Raw genomic sequence first — 24,355 nt, forward strand, 5'->3', positions numbered from 1 at the left:
TATCTTTGTCCAGCTGCACTCAACTTATCTTTGTCGAAAAACAGCTAGCTAGTAGTCACAACATGGCTGGGAACAACCAGGACGCACAAAACGTCCGAAAAACAGCCAGCAGTCACAACATGGAAGAATAAAGCATGTGAAAGTTGTATAAAACTAATAGAAGTAATATTTGGTATACATAAAACATAAATTTTCCAACTCATTTGGAAAGGCACACGCCTGTCTATATATGGTGCCAACCAAGCTTGCAGTCAAAGTAATTGTCTGTAGACCTCCGAGACAGGATTGTCTCGAGGCACAAATCTGGGGAAGGGTACAGAAAAGGTTCTACTGCTTTGAAGGTTCCAATGAACACAGTGGCCTTCATCATCCGTAAATGGCAGAAGTTCTGACCCACCAATAGTCTTCCAAGAGCTGGCCGCGCGTCTTAACTTAGCAATTGGGGGAGCAGGGCCTTAGTCAGGGAGGTGACCAAGAACCTGATGGTCACTTCGTCAGAGCTCCACTGTTTCTCTGTGGAGAGAGGAGAACCTTCCAGAAGGACAACCATCTCAGCAGTACTTCACCAATCAGGCCTGTATGGCAGAGTGGCCAGTGGCAGCCCGACTGGAGTTTGCGGAACGGGACCTGAAGGACTCTCAGACCATGAGAAATAGAATTCTCTCGTCTGATGAGACAAAGATTGAACTCTTTGGCATGAATTCCATTCGTCATGTTTCGAGGAAACCAAGGACCGCTCATCACCTGACCAATATCTGTGTGCGAGACCTCCTTTGGGTCTTAAATATTTTTGTGCATTATTTTCTGATGAGACAAAGATTGAAGTCTTTGGCGTGAATGCCAGGCGTCATGTTTGGAGGAAACCGGGGTCCACTCATCACCTGACCATTACCATCCCTACAGTGAAGCATGGTGGTGGCAGCATCATGGTGGGGGGATGTTTTTCAGCAGTAGGAACTGGGAGACTAGTCAGGATTGAAGGAAAGATGGATGCAGCAATGTACAGAGACATCCTGGATGAAAACCTGCTCCAGAGTGCTCAGGACCTCAGACTGGAGCGAAGGTTTACCTTCCAACAGTACAATGACCCGAAGCACACAGCCAAGACAACGAAGGAGTGGCTTCAGGACAATTCTGTGAATGTCCTTGAATGGCCCAACCAGAGCCCAGACTTGAATCCGATTGAACATCTCTGGAGAGATCCGAAAATGGCAGTGCACCGACGCTCCCCATCCAACCTGATGGAGTGTGAGAGGTGTTGCAAAGACTAACTGTCGAAACTGTCCAAAGATAGGTGTCCCGAGCATGCGGCATCATATTCAGAAAGACTGTAATTGATGCCAAAGGTGCATCAAGTATTGAGCAAAGGCTATGAATACTTATGTACATGTGATATCTTTTATTAAGTAGTTTTTTATTTTGAATACATTTACAAAAAATGCAGTCTAGATATTTAAACAGAAGTAACATTGCAGAAGTTATTTGTAGATTGGGGGGTGGGAGGGAGGGGTTGAAGGGGGGGCACCTGGTGAGGACATGCAATAACTAACCAAGAGAACCAGATGAGAGGACAGGATGTGGGAAAATGAGAAAGGCAGTGCTACTGTCGAGTAGTGCGGTGGGATTATATTTTAGTGTCTAAACACCTGTAGGAACCTGTGAGTTGATATGTTAGTATAACCTGTGTTGTTATAAGTGATCCCAGCACAAATTTTTAATGTCTATAGTGTTCCTATCGAACTTATTAGTGAATGAACACCATATCACATGCATGTTACTCAACTGGTGTACTGAGTTGTTGAGCCGGCACATCAAGGAAGCTGGGGCGTCTTTGGTTGATTATTTTTATCAACCAAAGAGTTGGAACATTGTTTATACAGCACCTGTATTTAGAAATACTTTCTTGTCAAAATGTAGAAGATATTGAAAGTAGTATTTAAAAAAAAAAAACATACAGTGATATGCTACCATGCCATTTCCAGCTGTACGACACCAACTGAACAAATAAGAAATCACTTTAACTCAAAATCTGGCAAGAGAATCTATAATTTTTGGCTAAACTGTAGGGCAAACACAGTAGATCAACTTGCTGCTGTAATTATCATGTGACATTGTGTCATGCATGCAAAAACTGATGAAATGTTTTTGGAGCGGTTAGACGTGGGCCGATGAAGAAACCACTGAATGAAAACACTTTTTAGTGAGTGCTCTGCCAAGACCAGCCTGTTAACAAAGTGGAAACAAAAAAGGAAGAGAAATGCTCGATCTTCTCTTCATCTGAAACTATGCCAAGATTTAATGACTCCTTCCTTACCCAATCCACCATCCTTCCAAAAAGTGCGGAAATCGATAAATTAATTTTTGCAAAACCCTGTCACACACACATGCGGACACACACAGACCCACACACACATTTAGAGAGATATTTTATTAACAGTTAGGCCTTGGGGCCGGTCTGCACTCTTGTTCTTTGTTATAAATTGCTTGAGGCAAATAAAGCAAGATAACATTTTTGACATCGCAATATAGTTTGCAAGTTTATATTCATTCATCTATCCTTGGCCACAGGCAGTCTAAAAATCACTAGGAATTGATTAAGTCAGTATAATGTACGTAGTTAGTATCATACTGCCTTCAAAAGGGTCTTTCTGTAAAAGTTCAATATGTATTTGCCTCCACTGCTTAACTTTAACCGATACCTTACTATTAACATTTGGTACATTAACATTATTTGGTTTGACTTTCATAAAGTGCACATTTATTTAAAAAAAATATGTAAATGCTTCTATGGCACAGAAATATTTTCACAAATCCATTTTTTTATTGCGAGAATATGTTTTTTGAAGGCGCAGAAGCTAACGCATGGCGTGCTTTTTTGAGCACAGCTGAATTGGGGAAATAAGGACAATAGCGATTGAGCGCTAGGTTATTGGGAGGCTAAGAGGGAACATCTAGAAGAATGAGTGAGTGTTGAAGAGATAGCTGGGGCTGAAGTTTTGGGGTTATCACTTTGCAAGGCAGAAAAGCAGAAAAAATAAATTGCAGACATTTCATATTTCAATTAGACATTCCCTGTCTGATTTCCAATGATGATGGAGGTATGTGTTTGTCAAAGGAAACTGATGAATTTGTAAGACTCCTCAGACTAAGCATGGCTTTTCTTTTAAGTTGTTTAAGTTTAACCAAATTAAATTTTGGTTTGCCTGCTGTTCTGCATGAACTGCACAAGGACAAATATTCAACCCAGGTTCAGATATGGTAACAGGCTTTCAACTGATGGATAATAAATACAATAAGTAAGGACTGTTACTCATACACTTACATATACACTTTGATTGTACTATGGACCAGGTACTGCTTTTCGATGTCACAGTATTTCTTGTTATATGGTCATCATCATACATTTCCTTTTTGCCATTTTCTGGTACCCTTCTGTTGTACAATGCCATTGAAAAAGCCAAACACACTTGTGGTGTTAATCCCTTTGAGGCTCACTTTGATGAAGTTTGACTAGATATCCTGACAATATTTAACTTTTTGTGTGAATTATCAGCTCAATTTTCCATAAAAACATGGGTTGTAATGCCATATGGTTCGACTTTTATGTCAATGCCTGACTGGTTAGCACATCTGCCTCACAATTCTGAGGACCCGGGTTCAAATCCAGCTTCGCCTGTGTGGAGTTTGCATGTTCTCCCCGTGTCTGCGTGAGTTTTCTCCGAGTCTCCGGGGTTTCTCCCACATTCAAGAAGAATAAAAATCCACCTAAATTTAAAGGGAAAACCACTTACTATCCAAGTGGAACCAACAGGGCCACTTTTCTAGTGCCGTGGCTCCGTACGCAATGAAAAACAGCCCTGGGCGGCCACTAAGTGGGTGCACATGAGTTGTTTGCAATGGGATAAATCAAATGCAGTCAAATACAAGAATACTACACACTAAACGCTTAAACAGTATTATGTATGAGTAAAGTAAATTATCCATCCATCCATTTCCGTACCACTTCTCCTCACTAGGAGTGCTGGAGCCTAGCTCAACTATCTTTGGGCGAGAGGTGGGTACACCCTGAACTGGTCGCCAGCCAATCGCAGTAAAGTAAATTATGGATAAATATAAATAATTAAGTCAAGTCAGTCAAGGAAAAATATTAGAACCATTGTTAGTTTCTTGTTCATTTATGTCTGGTGCAACTAAAAGTCAATTTGTTTGGAAAAATGTGTAGCGTATATTGGGTGAATAAAAATGTAATTAATTTACATACCGTAAATTTACCGTAATTTTAAATGTAATTGTTAAAATCAAACTAATATGTCTCGTAAAGGGACACCACGTCACATTTTCTAGGTATAAAATTTAGGGAAAGTGAGGACAAACGTTTTTATCAGTCTCGTAATCTGAAGGTTGCTCAACAAATTTTGAGTTCTAGATGACAGAGGTTTACTTAAACTCAGAACACACAAAATACAACCAAGAGTGGCATTTTATGGTGTATTTAATATCTACAAGGCATCTAGAGGGAAACAGACAAAGGGGTCTAAGTAAAGAAAGAAAATAACACTTATAATGATAAAACGAAGGAAAATAGGCGTACGAAAAAGGAAATAGAACATCGTGTGTTGGACTAAAGTTGGAAACGTGAGCGTTTACTGCGTCCAGTGCGGACGGGAGAGAGAGAGAGGACAAAGTTGAGATTTTGTCTGAAGCTAGTCATTTCACCGAAATTATTAGGCACTAATATTGTAGTCTTGCAAAAGTTTGCCGTGTCTACTCACCACCGTAGGCTCAAGCTGGTGGGTGATAGTCGCTCTCAGGACGCGTCTCAGGGAGACTTGGTTGAAGAAGGAAAAAAAATTTAGAAAAATAAAGCAAAACAAAAGAGGTGGAAGACGAAATCATTGTTCATCACGCCTCCTTGGGAGAGTTTGACCGTCTCTCTTCCTGCCTTTTATTGTGGCTCGCTGGAAATTTCAGAGCGATCACGCTTGGCTGGAAGCGTACCTGGTACCTTAGTAGCAGCTCCTCTGATTGCCTAGCGGTGGCCCACGGAGAGGCTGGGAAGCTAACATGGGGAATCTACAAAGGGAAACAATGCAGGAAAACAAAACAAAGGACAGATGAACATTGTCAAAGAAGACTGACTTGTGATGCAAGGGTGGAATGAGCAGGTAGTGACAAATGCATTTAGTTGGGGATTTCTGTTCTCATTAATTTATACCCAAATATGCACTAATCTGTACTTTTAGTAGACCGCAAGTTGGACTTACGTGTGCTGAACAAATCAGGCAGGCGGGTCGACCTTCCGGGGATTGGTTTGAAGAAAAAGGAAAGAAAGAAGAAAATACACACTTTAGGTGCGCTGGCAGTGTCAATGCTTGCCACGCGGTCAGGGAAAAGAGCATCGGGCAAGAGCATGTCTGTTACAGATTCAATCCTTTAAAAATGACTAATGTTAAGAATGGGCTAATTCATTAATGCATATTTTTTGTATTTAAAGTTGTTTTGTCAGTTTTCATTCCACTGCTTTTTGCTTATGTTTGAGGTGTTTGCCGTGGTATCGTTTCAGTACCGGTATTGAGGTACTTTATGTAAGTATAGTATCAAAGTCAGCTATCGTGACATCACTATACCATAACATACATTGATCTTATAATGACAATACATAAAGAACAAAGAGGAACTGGAATGTGTTTAATATGTGTTATTAGTAATTAAGTGTTATGTAGTCTTTTTTTCTGGTGACACCTTGCATATTAGCCCTAAAATGTCATTCTTTCATGTAACAGAGTGTCTTAGTGATGTATGTCACACACGCTCTTCTCCCTTTGTGCAAATTGATGAACTTCTCCTTTTTTCACCAATACAGCACAAGGCAGTACACAGAAGAAAACAAATTGAAGTCTTAATTGGTTACTGTCATGTAATTACAGATTAACTGTTGTTTTTATTGCACTTATATTAATGATAGTTATAATGAAGGGAGACGTCATGTAAATACTGTGATAACTCCCCCACTGTCTTTGCATTTTCCAAGAGGATATGTTGATGCGGCCAAAGAAGGAGGATGGCAGATAGTTAATGTGGAATCTATTTAAAGATTTTCACTGATATGTTTCAATACAATGGCCATTACTTCCCCTTGTCAGCTCCATTAGGTCTGAAGGCGAAGCTGGCATTTATTTTCCATGTCAACACTACCTCGGCACTCCCATGCTTGCATTTATATGAACGTTACTGGGGTGTTTAAAACTGGGCTCCAGCATCTGCCTGAATCATTTTTATGCTCAGCTGGAGGCAGGAGACATCATAATCCCACTTTCACCACAGTCCACACAGTCCCTTCTTATACTCCACTTATTTGGTTGTAGTCAGATAAGGCCTAGAGTTCATACCCAGCACACAGGGTAACTGTGTCGGCGTCATACTGTGCCCACCTTCCGCGCACACAGTGAAGTGTTTTCTTCCCAAAATGTATCTTGTTTTATTTTATGTGTAAATCCATTTAGGTCACTTTTATTGCAAATCCATTTAGGTCACTTTTATTGCAATAAAGATAAAACACATTCGAATAAGAAAAACAGTGTGGCTCATTTGCATATGGTGACATCCTGTCAAAGTACTACATCACACACATCTGATGGCAACGTCTATGAGCTGAGTACTTTCAAACTTCGCTTGGATGTGGTCAGTGAAAATCAACCAAAAATGTGATTAGCCACCGTTAGTTCATGATTTAACAATAGGGGCCATTACTTTTTCACACAGGACAAGGAAGCTTTGAATATTTTTATATAATAAAATAAATAAATAAAATCACCATTTGATAACGGTATTTTATGTTTACTTAGGTTGTCTTTTTCTGTTATTTACATTGATTTGATTATCTTAAACATTCAAGTGGAGAAGAAATACAAAAATCTGAGAATTTGAGAAGGCGGTACAATGCTTTTTCACAGCACTGTGCGTTCCCTTAAGCAGGTACTGCGGAAAGCAGTGGGAACTAGGGATTCACAATAACTGTTTTTCACAGCAATAACCGATAACTTGATGCTTCATGTTTTATATTTTAAACATCATAAGAACGGGAGATTATTCATGTTAATGTTTTTTAAAAGATCTGGATTTGTTGCTGGACTAACAGTGCTGTGCGAGTGTTGGTGCTGATCAAGCAAGCTGGCATTGTGTGTTTTGATGTTATTTCCAATTGATGTTATTTCCAGTGAGCAGACACTGGATAAGGAATTTTGGGGCCGATCACCGATCAGAGAGTTTAAAAAAACCGTACCCAATCCCTGATCCGATTATAAGATGGAGCAATGTGTCTATTTAAATGACTTGTTCATTTTCTGGATATACTTTTGTACTGTATACTGAGTATCTTCAAAAGTATTCTCTAGCATTTTAGACAAAAGGTAAAACATTAATGACCTCTAGGGGGCATTCAAGGATTGGCCACTGACATAAGTTTTAAGTTTTCAGTCAGGTCAAACCAACATTACAACATGACAGAAATAATGGGTGCTACCTTAGTGTAATTGAATTACTTTATTGTAATTAAATTATTTTCCACACACCAAAACTTTAGATCATGATTCAACAGAACGGCGGCATGTTTATGTACAACCGTTAGTGCTAGCACTAGCTTGTCATATTAAAAGTACGTGAACATACCTCAAGTAATCCGTGAATGAACATCCTCTCCCGAGCATCGTTTTTCCTTATTTTATTATTTTTTCCCCCCACACAATAAATGTGTGCAATCTATTGTTGTCGTCGTCGCCATGGTAACGAGTGTATCCGGTCGTGTTTGAGTTGACAAGATAAAGCCCAGTGTTCGTAAAAGACGGGATACGGTGGTATCGGAATACAAGATTTTATTGCAGTAGTCTGACATAGGGCTATCGTGAAAGACCAAATTTGTCTTGTAGTCTGATCCAGGCATTACGTGTTGTCTGTCTCAGACGTGTTGTCTGCCTTACGCCGCCGACATGTTTTTAAAAAAAATAACTTTATTGGCGGTCAGATATTTACAGTACTACGTCAAAAGACACACGACAATGCTAAAAATAAACTACCTTTTGGATGCAAATATATTGTACACGATGGCGACGCGGAGTAAATGTCGATCAATGACGTCATTGATCAGATCGGCGAATTATGACATTAAAGCCGATCAGCATAAAATGATAATTATCGGCCGATACCAATCAAGCCAATCAGGTCGTTGTAAAGCCTAGTTATTACCTTCGCGCTTAAAGTCAAAAGTCAGTGCATGATCATAATTTCAGCAAGTGTTGGCAATCATATGCTAATTTACTGAGGATATTGACTATTTTTGGTGTCGTAGGTGAAGAATTCTGTTTTTAAAAAAAAACAAAAAAAATCCATTACTGTCACGAGCCAATGCAACAGCAGCCGTTTGGCTGGTGACCGCTGGCAAGTGGCGACCAGCGAGCTGCTGAATGACACGGCACTTGTTATCAGTGCTTTTTTTAGGTATCGAACCAATCAGTGTGACGTAATTTTTTTACAATATCGGACCAGGTCAGATAATTATTGTGCATCCCAACCTGGAACTCAATTTAGTGACCGAGGAAGTCCTGAGGACAATTCTCATTGACCTTGAGAGAATCCTGAATTCCAAACCTGAGTTACACCTCCTTGGACATTACTACCCCAAAACAAAACAAATTTCAGACAATCACTGCAATCAAATGATTTTGGTAATGCTCAATCAGATCGGTGCACAATTTTGGGACAGTCCTCATAAATAAACTGGTTCAGCAGTCTTAGGTTTGAAGGGTGCTTTCTGCAGACGGCATGTTTCAGCTCCTTCCACAAATGTTCAATAGTATTTAGATCAGTGCTCAGTGAGGGCCACTTCATAATAAGTTAATATTTTGTTCTTAGCCTTTGTTGGGTGTTTTGGGTCTTTGTTCTGTTTCGGGACCCATGACCTGTGGCTGAGACCTCAAAAGGTTGGTGCAATGAAATATCAAGGGTACCATCCGTTTTTGTCCATGCAAGATTTGTTGGTTTGTTTTTTAAAATAACTCTGTTGGACCCATCCAAAATCTATGCCCAATTTGCATTTGTTAATTTTCTGTATTGATTTGATTGATTTTTTTTTAATCACATTTGTACATTAAAGTTTATTTATTGACCAGTTTGGGATTTTTCTTTCTTTAACATACCGGAACTATTATTTAGCTTTCAAGACACGTGTAAATGGAATAATTTTTTTTTTTTTCGTCTAGTGTAAAACACTAGAGATGGGGTCTGTCACGCTGGATGAGTTAAAAGTACTTGTGATTTTGCATTTTTCATTCTCCCACAGCTATTGCTCGGAGGTCAATAGGTGACAGACAAGTATCAATACTTTGCCTACTTCAGTCCTGGCCTCAGCTATGAAGGCAACTGCTGTGGCAACTGTGAGCCAGTTTTAACAAAGATATCACGATTCTTGTACAAGTTCAAGCAACCTCAATCTTTTCCACCAACCCAAAAATAATAGATTGATGTGCACGTCCTTGTGCTTCTACATATTTGTGTGTTTGTTGCTGTGGAAAGGTAAAAATAACCTACTACTTGTGAATGTCTCATAGCAACATAAAACCTTTATCTGAGTACTGAGTACTTTTGTCTTAATAGCTGTTTCAGAGGTGTAGTAGTTTATTAAGCTTTGATAATCTTTTCGATTAAACTTCGTCAAACAGACCAACATTAATTTCACATTTCAAAGATAATTATCCTCTCAGTATAACGGAGTGGCAGCGCGATAATACTGAGGCCACTGCGGAGCTCTGCTATCACGCATGATGTCATAGGGAATATCTGCATGTTGTACCTCACAAGACCTCAGGTGCAGTGAGCATTAAAATATTAGCTGTGCATATTTTTTGCTTTAATTCTGGCTTGTTGTGACAATTATTCCTAAAGAACGGCCCCCAATCTGGGAGAAAGCTGGAGTACCCAGAGCAAACCAATGTTAACACACTCAGAGAAAACGAATGTTAATACAAGGAGGACGTGCAAATGCCACAAAGAAAGGCCCTCGTCAATTTGATGCCAGAACCTCCACCTGTGAGTCAGACGTGCTAGCCAAATACCCCACCGTGCTGCTTACACCACAACATAATATTGTTTGTTCAAAACAACAACAATCTTTAAAAATTTCCCTGAACCCTTTCTTTTGCTTTTCCTTTTTTCTCACTGGTCTGAATTGCCGCAGAAACTGGGGTGGCTAAATATAAACTTGATAAGAGGGAAACATTACATATCATCGCACAACATGACAAAAGCACTTTTTCTACTGATTAATTATGAGCCAGTACATCCCATTTTTCACTTAATAGTAGTGGTCGAAGTCACACCCGAAAACCCCTAGCGCTATTTATATTAAAAGTAATGAATGACGGCGAATAACAATCAAATTGTTACTCCTTCTACTATTCCAAAGTAATAGTCCAACAAATAAAAAAATCTACCTTGATGATTTGAAAACTATCTATTGAACTTGTAAGAGAGTACACTGGTGCATTTTGACTGATGCGTTTTAGCTGCCGCGTCTCCGTAGAGAAAAGTTTTTCTTTTTAGTTGAGAATGGCTTACTTTAACAAGGATCCCTCGTTGTATCTTGGCCACAGGTAGAATCCCGGGTCTGTTTTGCGCTCGTCAGTGCCATAAATCCTGGCGGACTGGACGAAGCTGCCACCTTTCCAGCGAGCCTGCTGCTCCTCAGTATGCTGGCTACCTAGCCGCGGTAGCTTCACGCTGTGTTCGATAAACTTTCTCCCTTTAAACCTGTGCCACGTCGCCTTCTGCAGGCTCCATGTTGTCCGTGCCGCTCAATGGAGAACTAGGCTAAACACAGTCCTCCTTCAGCAGAGAGATTTTCTATTTTTTTTTAACAAACTTTATGAAGATCTCAGTGAAGCTGCAAGGAGTACATCCGCAGGAGCCAAAATGGCAGCACCTGTGGGAAGAATTGCAGCGCCTGTCAGAATAAAGTATTTTATTTTTTGACTTGTTTTGATTCAAATGGGAAAATTCTGATGCAGGATTCATTTTTTTCTTTGGGATTCGCGAGTCAATCTGGATCACCACTGATTTGTTCGTAGCGATACTAAATGGTAATATTTTTGGCTACTTGCAAAAGATCATATTGGTCAAACGAGCCATCAGTTGATATTTGATAATGTCTAGTGAAACCTGCCTGAGGCCAAAATCCGGATCACCTCAGACAAAGAGACACTGAATGTTTCCGTCCACTTCTTTCTGGGTCCACATTAACAGTCTCTACCAGCAAGAATGGGCACTTATTAACCACCATCCCTTGGGTAACAAGTAGCCCTGATGCCCCTGTTGATGCACTGTGCAAATTTGTTAATCTTGTATACATTTGGTCAAACATTCATTTAACCCAAACCGTTCTGAATGCAAAGTCAGTTCTCTCTTCAATATCTTACTTGTGAGCATAATAATTTAGAATATATATTTTCATATTTACCCTCTCAGGCTATGTGTTTTTATGCAATGTGTTTATTTTATATATGAGACAGAGCACAGAGCAAGTTGTTAGTGTCGGGTTTAATGGGTATAGATGAAATATACTTTAGTGCATCAGAGCTTGTCAAAGTGCATATGAACAAATATGCTAAGCCTATATGACTGTTCTGTTTGAATTACTGCAAAGTCTTAGCAAGGACTTTTTATTAAAACAGTATTTTGTCAGCTATAAGTGTTTATTTCTTTTGCAAATAAAAAAATGAAAAATGAGATGTCTTGCAGTGCTAACCCAGAGGAAGGCTTTTGGCTTGTAAAAATACTGGTAGTTGTTTTACAGAAGAGGGAATGTTGACAACCCATATAGAAATTCAGTTTGTCAGTAAAAATTAGAACTGACATTCATAGCATTATCCTATGGAACTGACCATCTCGAAGCATGAGTTCTATAGGAGATATTACATATTCACATGAATAATAACCATGTATTTTAACTAGAAGCAGTCAGCACAATGAGGTATGCACTCACTATTTTAGGAGAACAGCATTTTTAGATTAAATTCCTGCTGTGTTTCCTCTTTCTATTTCATGCTGTTACTCATCTCTTTGCTCCAGTTGCATCCTTTGTCTCTATGAATGATTTAAGTATGCTTTACATTTTGATTTTAAGGAGAGATTTGTGTTGCATGTTTACCCCTCAGAGGAAAGCAACTTGTATTTCATTGTGACATGCCCATATTAACTTCATGCACAGCACGTAGCCACTTTATGCCGCCTGTAACATCCTGCTACGGTATTCTTTTATTCATATCTGTGCCCTTAATGTTGCCCCGAACATTCAAAACCTTTCTTCTGCATAAGTTTCTGACAAATGTAGTTTGTCATTGTGTCTCTTAAAATGACTCTGCCAGTCATTTTATTGTTCTTATTCAAAATGGTTTTGTCAATGGTGTTATTTAAAGGTAAGGCTTTTGTCCTGCTGTCTTTACATGGAATATAAACTATATATTCACTTATTGATTTAACGTCATGCCTTGCAAAAATATAATTCTGTAATACAGCAGAATGAGCATGCTCACTTGAACTTTTATCAAGAAGAGCTTTTGAGTTTTGACGCAGGCGATATTGATTCGCCAGCGTGTCGAACGTGGGCAATATTCGCTTCGCCACAATTAGCCATTGGGGAGGGCATTAAATATTTTACTCATTTATGTATATAAAATGTTTGATTCAACTTACATATATAATTACAGATAAGATAAGATAAGAACAGATTTTCAAATACCTTGTTTTCACCCTGTGAGAATTCCGGACCCTGGATGAAGTTAGTTCCCCCCAATGTGGAGTCAAATTAATGTTCAACTTTTGACGGGTAAACTGAAGGTTCTGTCTGATTCTACCACCGTCAAATTATACCTTCACTTACTGTAGAGACTTAAAGATTTGATGACAGACCACTCTCTATTGTGAACCAGGAGGCATAAACATATGCTGTATCTTGTAGATGCATTTTACAAGTCTTAGCTTTTTCTCAGACACAATGTGCTGTCGCTGCTGTGTGGCACTGACAAAAAAATGACTTTTATTTTCGCTTATGGGGTGTCAACTTTACAGATGCATAGTTTTTATTAGATTGGCTAGTGTACTTATAAAAATGTCAGATGTTTATTTAGGAATGTATTTCAAGATTTGAAAGCAGCCTCACTTCACTAATCCCACTCCTCTTCTCATCTCTGACCAAAGTCGAGTTTATTTGTTTAGCGCTTAATCACAAAAGAGTTTCAAAGGGCTTCACAGGCCCACGGTTGATTGACAACATCCCCTGATCTAAACCCCTCAATCCGACAACGAGAAACTCAAAACCCCATTTGGGAAAAAAAGAAACCTTGAGAAGGGACCGCAGATGGACGGGATCCCCCTTTCAGGATAACCAGGCTGCAACGGACGTCAAGTGGGCAACATTTATCACACAGTAAGTATGGTGCTTTACAATGTTAATTAAGATGGCATAAGATTCCATCTAAAGAGGTGAAGCACCACAGACAGATGCCATCAGGGAAGTGGTTCTACCTCAGTACCTGGCTCGATTGGCCGGAGCAGAATCCTGCTTTGCAATGACTCCAGGGAAATGGTCCACCACAGATCTTGTCCCAGGTGGTCTGTGCAGAATCCATACAGCAACAGCCTCAGATTCGGTCAAAGCCACCTAGCCCCCTCTCCGAGCAGGACGGAGGGGGAGGTGACCAAAACAACACCGCAGTGCGCGGCGCGATCATGGTGGCAGTTGAAGTGCTTGTATTTTTGTGTTCGTTCGATTGTAGTTTGCCTTTCACAAACGAGTTCATGGGGTTTTGTTTACGTTAGCATCAGCAGCTACTAGCTATTATCATTGCGCGAGCGATCACCCATGACTGTGGGCCGGCTGTCGCTGTCTGAGCTAACTGTTCTGGACAGTTGGGTTTGGACAGTGTGGCATTCTCAAGAGTAGGTCTTGTATTTCTTTTTGTTATATTTACATATCCCCGCATTGTATTCGTTCCACATGACGTCCGTCACGTTTCTTCTTCGCATCTTCTTCTTGTTCATGGTTTTTTTCTCCTTCTTGTTCTTCTTGTCATTGTTCTTCTTGATTTCCAGAAGACTGGGCATGTTTAAGTGCATTGGTGCCACCTAAGGGTTAAGTGATGAACACCTATAACAGAGCCAAACCCGAAGAAATAGATTAAAATAACAAATATTGAAGCCATAATGTATTAGAAATTACAAGTATAGAATAATGATTACTGTATTTTCACGACCATAAGGCGCACCGTATTAAAAGGTGCAGAAATACAGGGTCTATTTCTGTATTTAACACATACATAAGTTGCACCGTATTATTGGGCGCAGGCATGGTAAAACATACGCTAGCTTAAAACATACGGTAGCATGCATGCACGCTAAAACAATGTTTTTAAAAAGGAAGCGGGAGCAAAACTGAGTTCGGTTGTATTTAACAATGTACTCACGTTATTTTTTTGATCAATCCTCATCCACAAATCCATCAAAGTCCTCATCTTCTGTATCCTAAATGAACAACTGGGCAAGTTCTCCATCAAACACGCCAGGTTCCCTCTCGTCATTGTCGGAGTCAGTCTCGGTGTCGTGCGGCTCCTCAGAAATGATGCCGGCTTTTACGAAAGCTTGAACAACAGTGCAAGCAGACACGTTAGCCCAAGCATCCACAATCCATTCACAAATTGTGGCATAACTCGCCTCCTAGTCTTAGTAAAGCAGTGTTCGCCATATGTCATCCATCGCTCCCACGCCGCTCGCAACTTCACTTTGAACGTCCTCTTCCACGGGCACCCTTCCCCATTTAACGTCTGCATGCTGCCCTCAGTCACGTCCGCCTTTCCTCTATATAAGCAGCGTCTCAGCAGGAAATGCTCCCAGTCAGTCAAGCGGAGCGCTCATCAAAGTCACACAACAACATATGAGATTTTGGAACTTGGTGCACACATAAGGCGCGCCGCATTATAAGGCGCCCCGTCCATTGCAGAGAAAATTTAAGACTTTTAAGTGCGCCTTGTGGTCGTGAAAATACGGTATGTTGTGCAATTGAACAGGATGCAGAATTGTTTTTATCCTATTACATAATATACTGCAATAACTATCCTGCAGTAATGTTCTTGACTATGGCTACATGATATTGGAACAAAATGACGTTGCGATTATTATTTTTTTTAAACCTGCCAGCACGCATTTCTCCTTTTCCCTCTCTGTTGTTTGGACAGTTTATAGTAGTTTCAGTAGAAAATAAATTATGCAAACAACTATACTGAGTCATTTCTCTGAAGATGATATCATATAGGAGCCTGACCTATTCGTAATTATTCATAATAAAGTGTTAGTTTTTAAAGTTTTTTTTTTTTTTGGGAATGTACAATCAATTAAAAATAAAAAACAAGGTTAGAAACTTACCTGCCAAGCAGAAATATTGGTAATGCCGCACTGGTTCTCAATCCTCTCAGCCGCCTGTGACCTCTCCACTTCTGACAGACAGCTTCTATGTTCATCCTTGTATTGTCTCAGGATCTGTAAAATTTCTTATTTTTATTTTTTGTTGCGAAGCACAGGTGGATATTCTGTCATAGTTTAAGCAAAACTCCTTAAGCCCAAGGAAACCGGTGATTGACACCTCGTCAGTCACACCTTCTGTCTCTGATTGGTTGCTTCTCTTTAGGCATGGTGTGTTCCTAAAAATCATAATAGAGGTACAACATGGGGCCAGAGAGGGACATTTATTTATTTATTTATATATATATATATATTTTTTTTTACAGAACATTTTACTAATGTACTAATGGCTGATTTATACTGACAGATTTAAAAAAAAAATAATTCAAACTCACCTTAATGTAGCCTTGTGTTTTCTCGACTTCCAAATGCTTTACAGTATAAAACATGAATAAATCATATAGCTCTTTGTTTTCATTTCATGCATGAGATTCTCACAGATACAATGTTATTTGCTCTCAGAATTAATCGTAAATAATTGTTTATGATGTTAAAAATTGCAGAGGGGGGAACTGACAATATCAATCGTTTCATGGTTGTCTGATGGAAAAGGTCTTGAGCCATTGCCAATTAACTTGAAAACCTCCAAGCTATTGCCAATCAAACCTTTTCTAATCTTTCTACCCCAACTATTCCCAATGCCCTATGATAATTGGTACCTGACATCATGCTTGAATAACAATGGAGTAAAGCCCTCTGGGAATGTTCTCAGTATGCCTTCATGTTCTTTTCTTCTTTACATCTTTCATTTTTCAGGTCCTCTGTGTATTAGGCTTGTAGCCTTCGAAAAACTTAGAGATAACCAGTTCACAAAAACTGGAAAACAATGAGGTTTAACAAATGAGTTTCACATTTCTCTCTCAGGATAGACAAAGATCTACAGTTGAAACCTGATGTTTACAGACACTAGATGAAAAGAAAAAAACAAAGCTTTTTTTTTCTCACTATCTGACAGGAAATCAGGCTAAATCTTGACCTGTTTTAGGTCAATTAGGATTACCAAAATTATTTCTGTGTTGAATGCCAGACAATTGAGAGGACTATTGTGTATATATATATATATATATATATATATATATATATATAGCTCCTTAAGCCCAAGGAAACCGGTGATTGACACCTCGTCAGTCACACCTTCTGTCTCTGATTGGTTGTTTCTCTTTAGGTATGGTGTGTTCTTAAAAATCATAATAGACGTACATCATGGGGCCTTTTTTTTTTTTACAGAACATTTTGCTGATGTACTAATGGCTGATTTATACTGACAGATTTAAAAAAATAATTAAAACTCACCTTAATGTAGCCTTGTGTTTTGTAGACTTCCATATGCGTGACCGTATAAAACATGAATAAATCATATGATGATTACGAGAAAGGTTGATATATTGTGTGTCCAGGAGACCAGGTGGAAAGGCGGTAAGGCTACAAGTTTAGGGGCAGGGTTTAAATTATTTTACCATGGTCTCGATGGGAAGAGAAATGTAGTTGGGGTTATTTTAAAAGAAGAGTTGGCAAAGAATGTCTAGGAGGTAAAAAGAGTATCAGATCGAGTGATGAGGCTTAAACTTGAAATTGAAGGTGTTATGTATAATGTGATTAGTGGCTACGCCCCACCGGTAGGATGTGACCTAAAGGTGAAAGAGAAATTCTGGAAGGAGCTAGACGAAGTAGTTCTGAGCATCCCAGAAAGAGAGAGACAGATGGTGGTAGACTTTGCAAAAATGATGTAAATGGCTGTAGTGATCCCTTTTTTCCAGAAGATGCAGGAACATAGGGTGACCTACAAGAGCGGAGGTAGAAGCACGGAGGTGGATTACATCTTGTGCAGACGATGTTATCTGAAGTAGATTACCGACTGTAAGGTAGTGGCAAAACAGCATAGGATGGTGGTGTGTAAGATGACACACCACCATGGTGGTGGGAAGGAAGTTTAGGAAGACAAAGGCAGTGCAGAGAACCATGTGGTGGAAGCTGAGACAGGACGAGTGTTGTGCAGCTTTTCGGGAAGAGGTGAGACAGGCTCTTGGTGGACGGGAGGAGCTTCCAGAAGACTGGACCACTGAAGCCAAGATGATCAGAGAGGCAGGCAGGAGAGTGCTTGGTGTATCTTCTGGCAGGAAAGGAGAGAAGGAGACTTGGTGGTGGAACCTCACAGTACAGGAAATCATACAAGGAAAAAGGTTAGCTAAGAAGAAGTGGGACACTGTGGGGACCGAGGAGAAGCGAAAGGAATACATTGAGATGCGGCATAGGGCAAAGCTAGAGGTGGCAAAGGCCAAACAAGAGGCATATGATGACATGCATGCCAGATTGGGCACTAAAGAAGGAGAAAATGATCTATACATTTTGGCCAGACAGAGGGATATAGATGGGAAGGATGTACAGCAGGTTAGGGTGATTAAGGATAGAGATGGAAATATGTTGACTGGTGCCAGTAGTGTGCTAGCTAGATGGAAAGAGTACTTCGAGGAGTTGATGAATGAGGAAAATGAGAAAGAAGGGAGAGTCGAAGAGGCAAGTGTGGTGGACCAGGAAGTGGCAATGATTAGTAAGGTGGAAGTTAGAAAGGCATTTAGGAGGATGAAAAATGGAAAGGCATTTGATCCTGATGACATTCCTGTGGATATATGGAAGCATCTAGGAGAGGTGGCTGCGGAGTTTTGGACCAGCTTGTTCAATAGAATTCTAGCGCGTGAGAAGATGCCTGAGGAATGGAGGAAAAGTGTGCTGGTGCCCATCTTTAAGAACAAGGGTGATGTGCAGAGGTGTGGGAACTATAGAGGAATAAAGTTGATGAGCCACACAATGAAGTTATGGGAAAGAGTAGGAGGCTAGACTCAGGACAGAAGTGAGTATTTGGGAGCAACAGTATGGTTTCATGCCTAGAAAGAGTACCACAAATGCATTATTTGCCCTGAGGTTGTTGATGGAAAAGTACAGAGAAGGTCAGAAGGAGCTACATTGTGTCTTTGTAGATCTAGAGAAAGCCTATGACAAAGTACCCAGAGAGGAACTGTGGTACTGCATGCGGATGTCTGGAGTGGCAGAGACGTTTGTTAGAATAATACAGGACAGTATGAGGGCAGCAGAACAGCGGTGAGGTGTGCTGTAGGTGTGACAGATGAATTTAAGGTGGAGGTGGGACTGCATCAGGGATCAGCCCTGAGCCCCTTCCTGTTTGCAGTGGTGATGGATAGGCTGACAGATGAGGTGAGACTGGAATCCCCGTGGACCATGATGTTTGCAGATGACATTGTGATCTGCAGTGAAAGCAGGAAGCAGGTGCAGGAACAGTTAGAAAGATGGACACATGCACTGGAAAGCAGAGGAATGAAGATTAGCCAAATTAAAACAGAATATATTTTCATGAATGAGATGGGTGGTGGTGGAAGAGTCAGGCTACAGGGAGAAGAGATAGCAAGGGTGAAGGACTTTAAATACTTGAGGTCAACCGTCCAGAGCAATGGTGAGTGTGGTCAGGAAGTGAATAAACGGGTCCAAGCAGGTCGGAACGGGTGCAGGAAGGTGTCAGGTGTGTTATGTGACAGAAGAGTCTCTGCTAGGATGAAGGGCAAAGTTTATAAAACAGTGGTGAGGCCAGCCATGATGTACGGATGAGAGACAGTGGCACTGAAGAGACAACAGGAAGCAGAGCTGGAGGTGGCGGAAATGAAGATGTTGAGGTTCGCTCTCGGAGTGACCAAGTTGGATAAAATTAGAAATGAGCTCATCAGAGGGACAGCCAAGGTTCGATGTTTTGGAGACAAAGTTAGAGAGAGCAGACTTCGATGGTTTGGACACGTCCAGAGGAAAAATGGTGAGTATATTGGTAGAAGGATGATGAGGATGGAGCTGCCATGCAAGAGAGCTAGAGGAAGACCAAAAAGAAGGTTGATGGATGTCGTGAGGGAAGACATGAGGGCAGTTGGTGTTCGAGAGGAGGATGCAGGAGATACGCTTACATGGAAAAGGATGACACGCTGTGGCGACCCCTAAAGGTACAAGCCGAAAGGAAAAGAAGAAGAAGAAGAAGAAGATTGATTTTGGTTTTTGATGCAGTGCCGCCTGAGGGATCGAAGGTCACGGGCATTCAATGTTGGTTTTCGCCCTTGCCGCTTACATGCAGTCATTTCTCCAGATTCTCTGAACCTTTTGAAGATATTGTGGACTGTAGCTGATGAAATCCCTAAATTCATTGAAATTGTACGTTGAGGAACATTGTCCTTAAATTGTTCCACTATTTTCTCACGCATGAAAGCCTGTGTGGAGCTAAAAAAAACACCTGAAGGCCTCCAAGATGGTGAGAAATAAGATTCTCTGGTTTGATGAGACCAAGATAGAACTTTTTGTCTAAGTCTAAGTCTAAGTGGTATGTGTGGAGAACATCAGGCACTGCTCATCGCCTGTCCAATACAGTCCCAACAGTGAAGCATGGTGGTGGGACCATCATGCTGTGGGGGTGTTTTTCAGCTGCAGGGAGAGGATGACTGGTTGGCAATCGAAGGAAAGATGAATGCGGCCTATTACAGCGATATCCTGGACGAAAAACTTCTCCAGAGTGCTCAGGACCTCAGACTGGGCCGGAGGTTCACCTTCCAACAAGACAATGACCCGAAGCACATAGCTAAAATAATGAAGGCATGGCTTCAGAACAACTCCGTGACTGTTCTTGAATGGCCCAGCCAGAGCCCTGGCTTAAACCCAATTGAGCATCTCTGGAGAGACCTGAAAATGGCTGTCCACCGTTCAGCGTCCAACCTGACAGAACTGGAGAGGATCTGCAAGGAGGAATGGCAGAGGATCCCCAAATCCAGCTGTTGCATAATTCACAAATTATTTTGTGTTGGTTACTCACCATGCACTTACTTTGTCACCACTTGTGTTCTGCTGTGACTATGCATATACCGTCATATACAGTTAAACCGAAACTAAGCCTACATTCTAAAACTAAGATCTGCAATTACTTAAGGTATTAACTGTATACATAATGAATTCAATCATCAAAATGAGTGACCTTCATTCTCTCTTTTTGCTTTACAGAACAAAATAATCCTGGACCCTCTGACATTCAGTGAGGCCCGTTTCCGGCCTTCTTTGGAGGAGCGCTTGGAGAGCATTATCAGTGGTGCCGCATTAATGGCAGACTCTTCGTGCACACGTGATGACCGACGCGAACGCATCGTGGCTGAGTGCAATGCTGTTCGACAGGCCCTCCAAGACTTGCTGAGCGAATACATGAACAATGTAAGTGTTGCCAGATTTCATTGCCATTCCCAGTACCTATATAATGCGATATGCAGTGATTTTGTCATCAGATCTGTTTTTAAAGTTCATCTTATTCAGTTGCATTTTTGGTCATTTAAGAAGGGTAAAAGGATAAGGTTTACCATCACTGATCTTCACTTAGTCTTCCTTAATAACATTAAAATGTTTTGCTCAATAAAATTGTCAATAGATAGAGACAGAATGAATTTAAATGCAGCCTCACCGTATGGAAACACAATTCCCCTCTCTCTGTTGAGTTAATATTGGGCAAGGTTTCTTTTTCACGCTGTCTGCAAGCAGGGAACTATAGAAGCCCAAAACATGCATGGCGGGATGTACATTTCGAGGGGTATCAAAAGCAAGTTTTTAATTGATAATTGAAAAAAGTTAAACATTCAGCCACTGTATGCTGTGACTGATTGTAATCTACTCTGCTCCTGTCGAGATAAATCATAACAAGGTGGGCTGCATACAAAAGAGAGCTCTGATCAGTTTGGAGGTTCATTGCCTTGCTTGCTCAAGTAGACTGGCTTTTGCAAAACAGTAGCAATGTTTAGACTGTGGAGGAACCTCAACCTGCTGCCTTCGTGCCCTCAAGTCACATTCTTCGACTGAGCTAGGGCTGCATGATATTGGAAAAAAAACATTGCAATTTTTTATTTTTTATTTTTTAAACGTCCAAGATGTATTCCAATGTCATCGTTCCAAAAATGAACTAGTTCAGTTCATACACTGAACAAAAATCTAAATGCAACACTTTTATTTTTGCTCCCATTGTTCGTGAGCTGGACTCCAAGATCGAAAACTTTTTCTACATACACAAAAAGCCATTTCCCTCAAATATTATATGTATCTATGTATATATCTAAATCTGTGTTAGTGAGCATTTATCCTTTGTCAAGATAATCCATCACACCTCACAGGTGTGGCATATCAAGATGCTGATTAGACAGCATGATTATTGCACAGGTGTGCCATAGGCTGGCCACAATAAAAGGCCACTGTGAAATGTCCAGTTGTATCACACAGCACTATGCCACAGATGTCGCAAGTTCTGAGGGAGCGTGCAATTGGCATGCTGACTGCAGGAATGTCCACCAGAGCTGTTGCCCGTGAATTGAATGTTCATTTCTCTACCATAAGCCGTCTCCAAAGGCGTTTCAGACAATTTGGCAGTACATCCAACTCACAACTGCAGACCACGTGTAACCACACCAGCCCAACCTCCACATCGAGCATGTTCACCTCAAGATCGTCTGAGACCAGCCACCCGGACAGCTGCTGTGACAATCGGTTGCTGACTGCAGTTCGTCGTTGTAACTGACTTGAGTGGGCGAATGTTCACATTTGATGGCGTCTGGCGCATTGGAGAGGTGTTCTCTACACGGATGAATCCCAGTTTTCACGGTCCAGTGCAGATGGCAGACAGGGTGTGTGCCGTTCTGTGGTTGAGCGGTTTGCTGATGTCAACGTTGTGGATCGAGTGAACCATGGTGGCGGTGTGGTTATCGTATGGGCAGGCGTATGTTATGGGCAACGAACACAGGTGCATTTTATTGATGGCATTTTGAATGCACCTTGCTACCGTGACGAGATCCTGAGACCCATTGTTGTGCCATTCATCCACGACCATCACCTCATGTTACAGCATGATAATGCACGGCCCCATGTTGCAAGGGTCTGTGCACAATTCCTGGAATAACATCCTAGTTCTTGCATGGCCAGCATATTCCCCGGACATGTCACCCATTGAGCATGTTTGGGATGCTCTGGATCGGTGTATACGACAGTGTGTTCTAGTTCCCGCCAATATCCAGCAACTTCGCACAGCCATTAAAGAGGAGTGGAGCAAAATTCCACAGGCCACAATCAACAACCTGATCAACTCTATGCGAAGGAGATGTGTTGCACTGCATGAGGCAAATGGTGGTCACATAATCCAGCCAAGAAACTATAATGGTCTCCCTTTGTGGGAGGCTTCTGTGTCCTCGCGGGGCTCGTGAACACGACGTTGCACGTGAGCAAAAGATTGACACACTATTTGGTCACGCCTCCTGTCTCCACAGTCTCTGGCTATTCTTGATTTCCCACTACCAGTTGTAAAATAATAATATAATTTTAATTTATAGGCCAAAAATCGGACCAGAGAGGGAAGATTTTTCAGATGTTGATATATGTGTTGATTTGAGGAATTTCGCTTTGTACAGTATATTACCTCTGCCAAGTGTGAAAGTATTACACTGACAGCTTTACAAGGAAAATCCTTATCTAATTGTAATACCTAATTATAATTTCTTAATTGGGAAGTTATTTTATTCTATGACAAAATAGTAAGGAGTATATCAAAATACAAATTGTGTAAGCAACCACATCAAATATTTTGTCTTATTTTGTGGACAAGCAATTATCCATGCATACAAGACATTCGCTTCAAAAGTGTCACATTGCAGTTATTCCACATTGGTGATACGGTGCTATTACACTTTTAAAATGTTGTTGACATGAGCCAATAACGACACTGAATTAGGTCTGACAGAAAAAGACCCAAAACCATTTCTGAAGTCGCAGAAGCTTATGTGACACAGGAAGTGTAATTAGACATAAGAGTTGGATTGTAGTGATTACTGCTGGAACAGCAAGTAAATCAAAGAGAAGCACATGCCAAAAACAAAACAAAAATCGCTTCTCATACATTAGACTGTTGGTAAAAAAAAAAATGTCTTTTGGTACCAACAGTAACCACAACACATATGATTGTGATTGGGATGTTTGACCTTGGCCGCTGTATATGGCATGGAATATAATATATCATATAGTTATAATTAAAATCTTGATTGTCATAGATATCATATTCACAAATTTAATCAAGCACAAGGGGTTTTTGTTTTCATAGTGCTCAAGCAAGAACTTGCAATTGATAAACTCATCCAATTCTTTGTACAATGAATATCATGCCAATGATTCACACGTCAATGCTAATTAAAGTCTTACTTATGCTTTATTGTCAACAAAGATGCAATATTATGAGTTGCATAACTCTTTCTGAAGAAATGTAAGCAGCTCCCCCCACTTTTTTCAGTTGCACCCAGTATCCAAAGGCAGCATTTTTTTTGTAGGAAGCTTGAACCAAAGCACAAGGTTAATCAATGTGGTAGCTGGCCATAAATTAGGTTCAAGTGACAGGAGAATGTCCATACCTGTCTTAGCTGCTGGTGATCTGTGATTGGTGACAGCATGCCCAGCTCCCTGGCTGGTGCTGAATCATCAGGCGCAGCTGATTTAGTTACGGCAGCTCAGACAGAGCCAATCTATCAATGGATCGAGGGAGTAATGCATTACCAGCTTGGGTCAAGAGAGCTTGGGCAGAATATAGCCATAGCCTGAAGCCATGGCAGGTAAAAGGGGCAACTGGGCAATTCTGTGAGCAGTACAGAGTAGGATTTAGGGAGTGTGATAGTGAGCACACTCACCTCACTGTTTGCTGGATGTGGCACATAAAACCAAACGTGGGGTGGTGCAGTAGGCTGAT

General features: G+C 40.7%; 1 protein-coding gene across 4 annotated transcripts in view; it reads left to right on the forward strand.

Annotated features, from left to right (window-relative positions):
- Positions 1 to 24,355, forward strand: part of ctnna2 (catenin (cadherin-associated protein), alpha 2) — a 373,639-nt gene that overhangs the window by 76,431 nt on the left and 272,853 nt on the right. For all 4 annotated transcript variants that reach the window (XM_061772277.1, XM_061772275.1, XM_061772273.1 and 1 more), the window contains exon 7: positions 20,602 to 20,805. In XM_061772277.1, coding sequence (XP_061628261.1) covers positions 20,602 to 20,805 — 204 coding nt within the window. The remainder of the gene's footprint in view (positions 1 to 20,601; positions 20,806 to 24,355) is intronic.

The sequence above is a fragment of the Phyllopteryx taeniolatus genome, chromosome 4, assembly GCF_024500385.1.
Source record: "Phyllopteryx taeniolatus isolate TA_2022b chromosome 4, UOR_Ptae_1.2, whole genome shotgun sequence".
Lineage (NCBI taxonomy): Eukaryota > Metazoa > Chordata > Actinopteri > Syngnathiformes > Syngnathidae > Phyllopteryx > Phyllopteryx taeniolatus.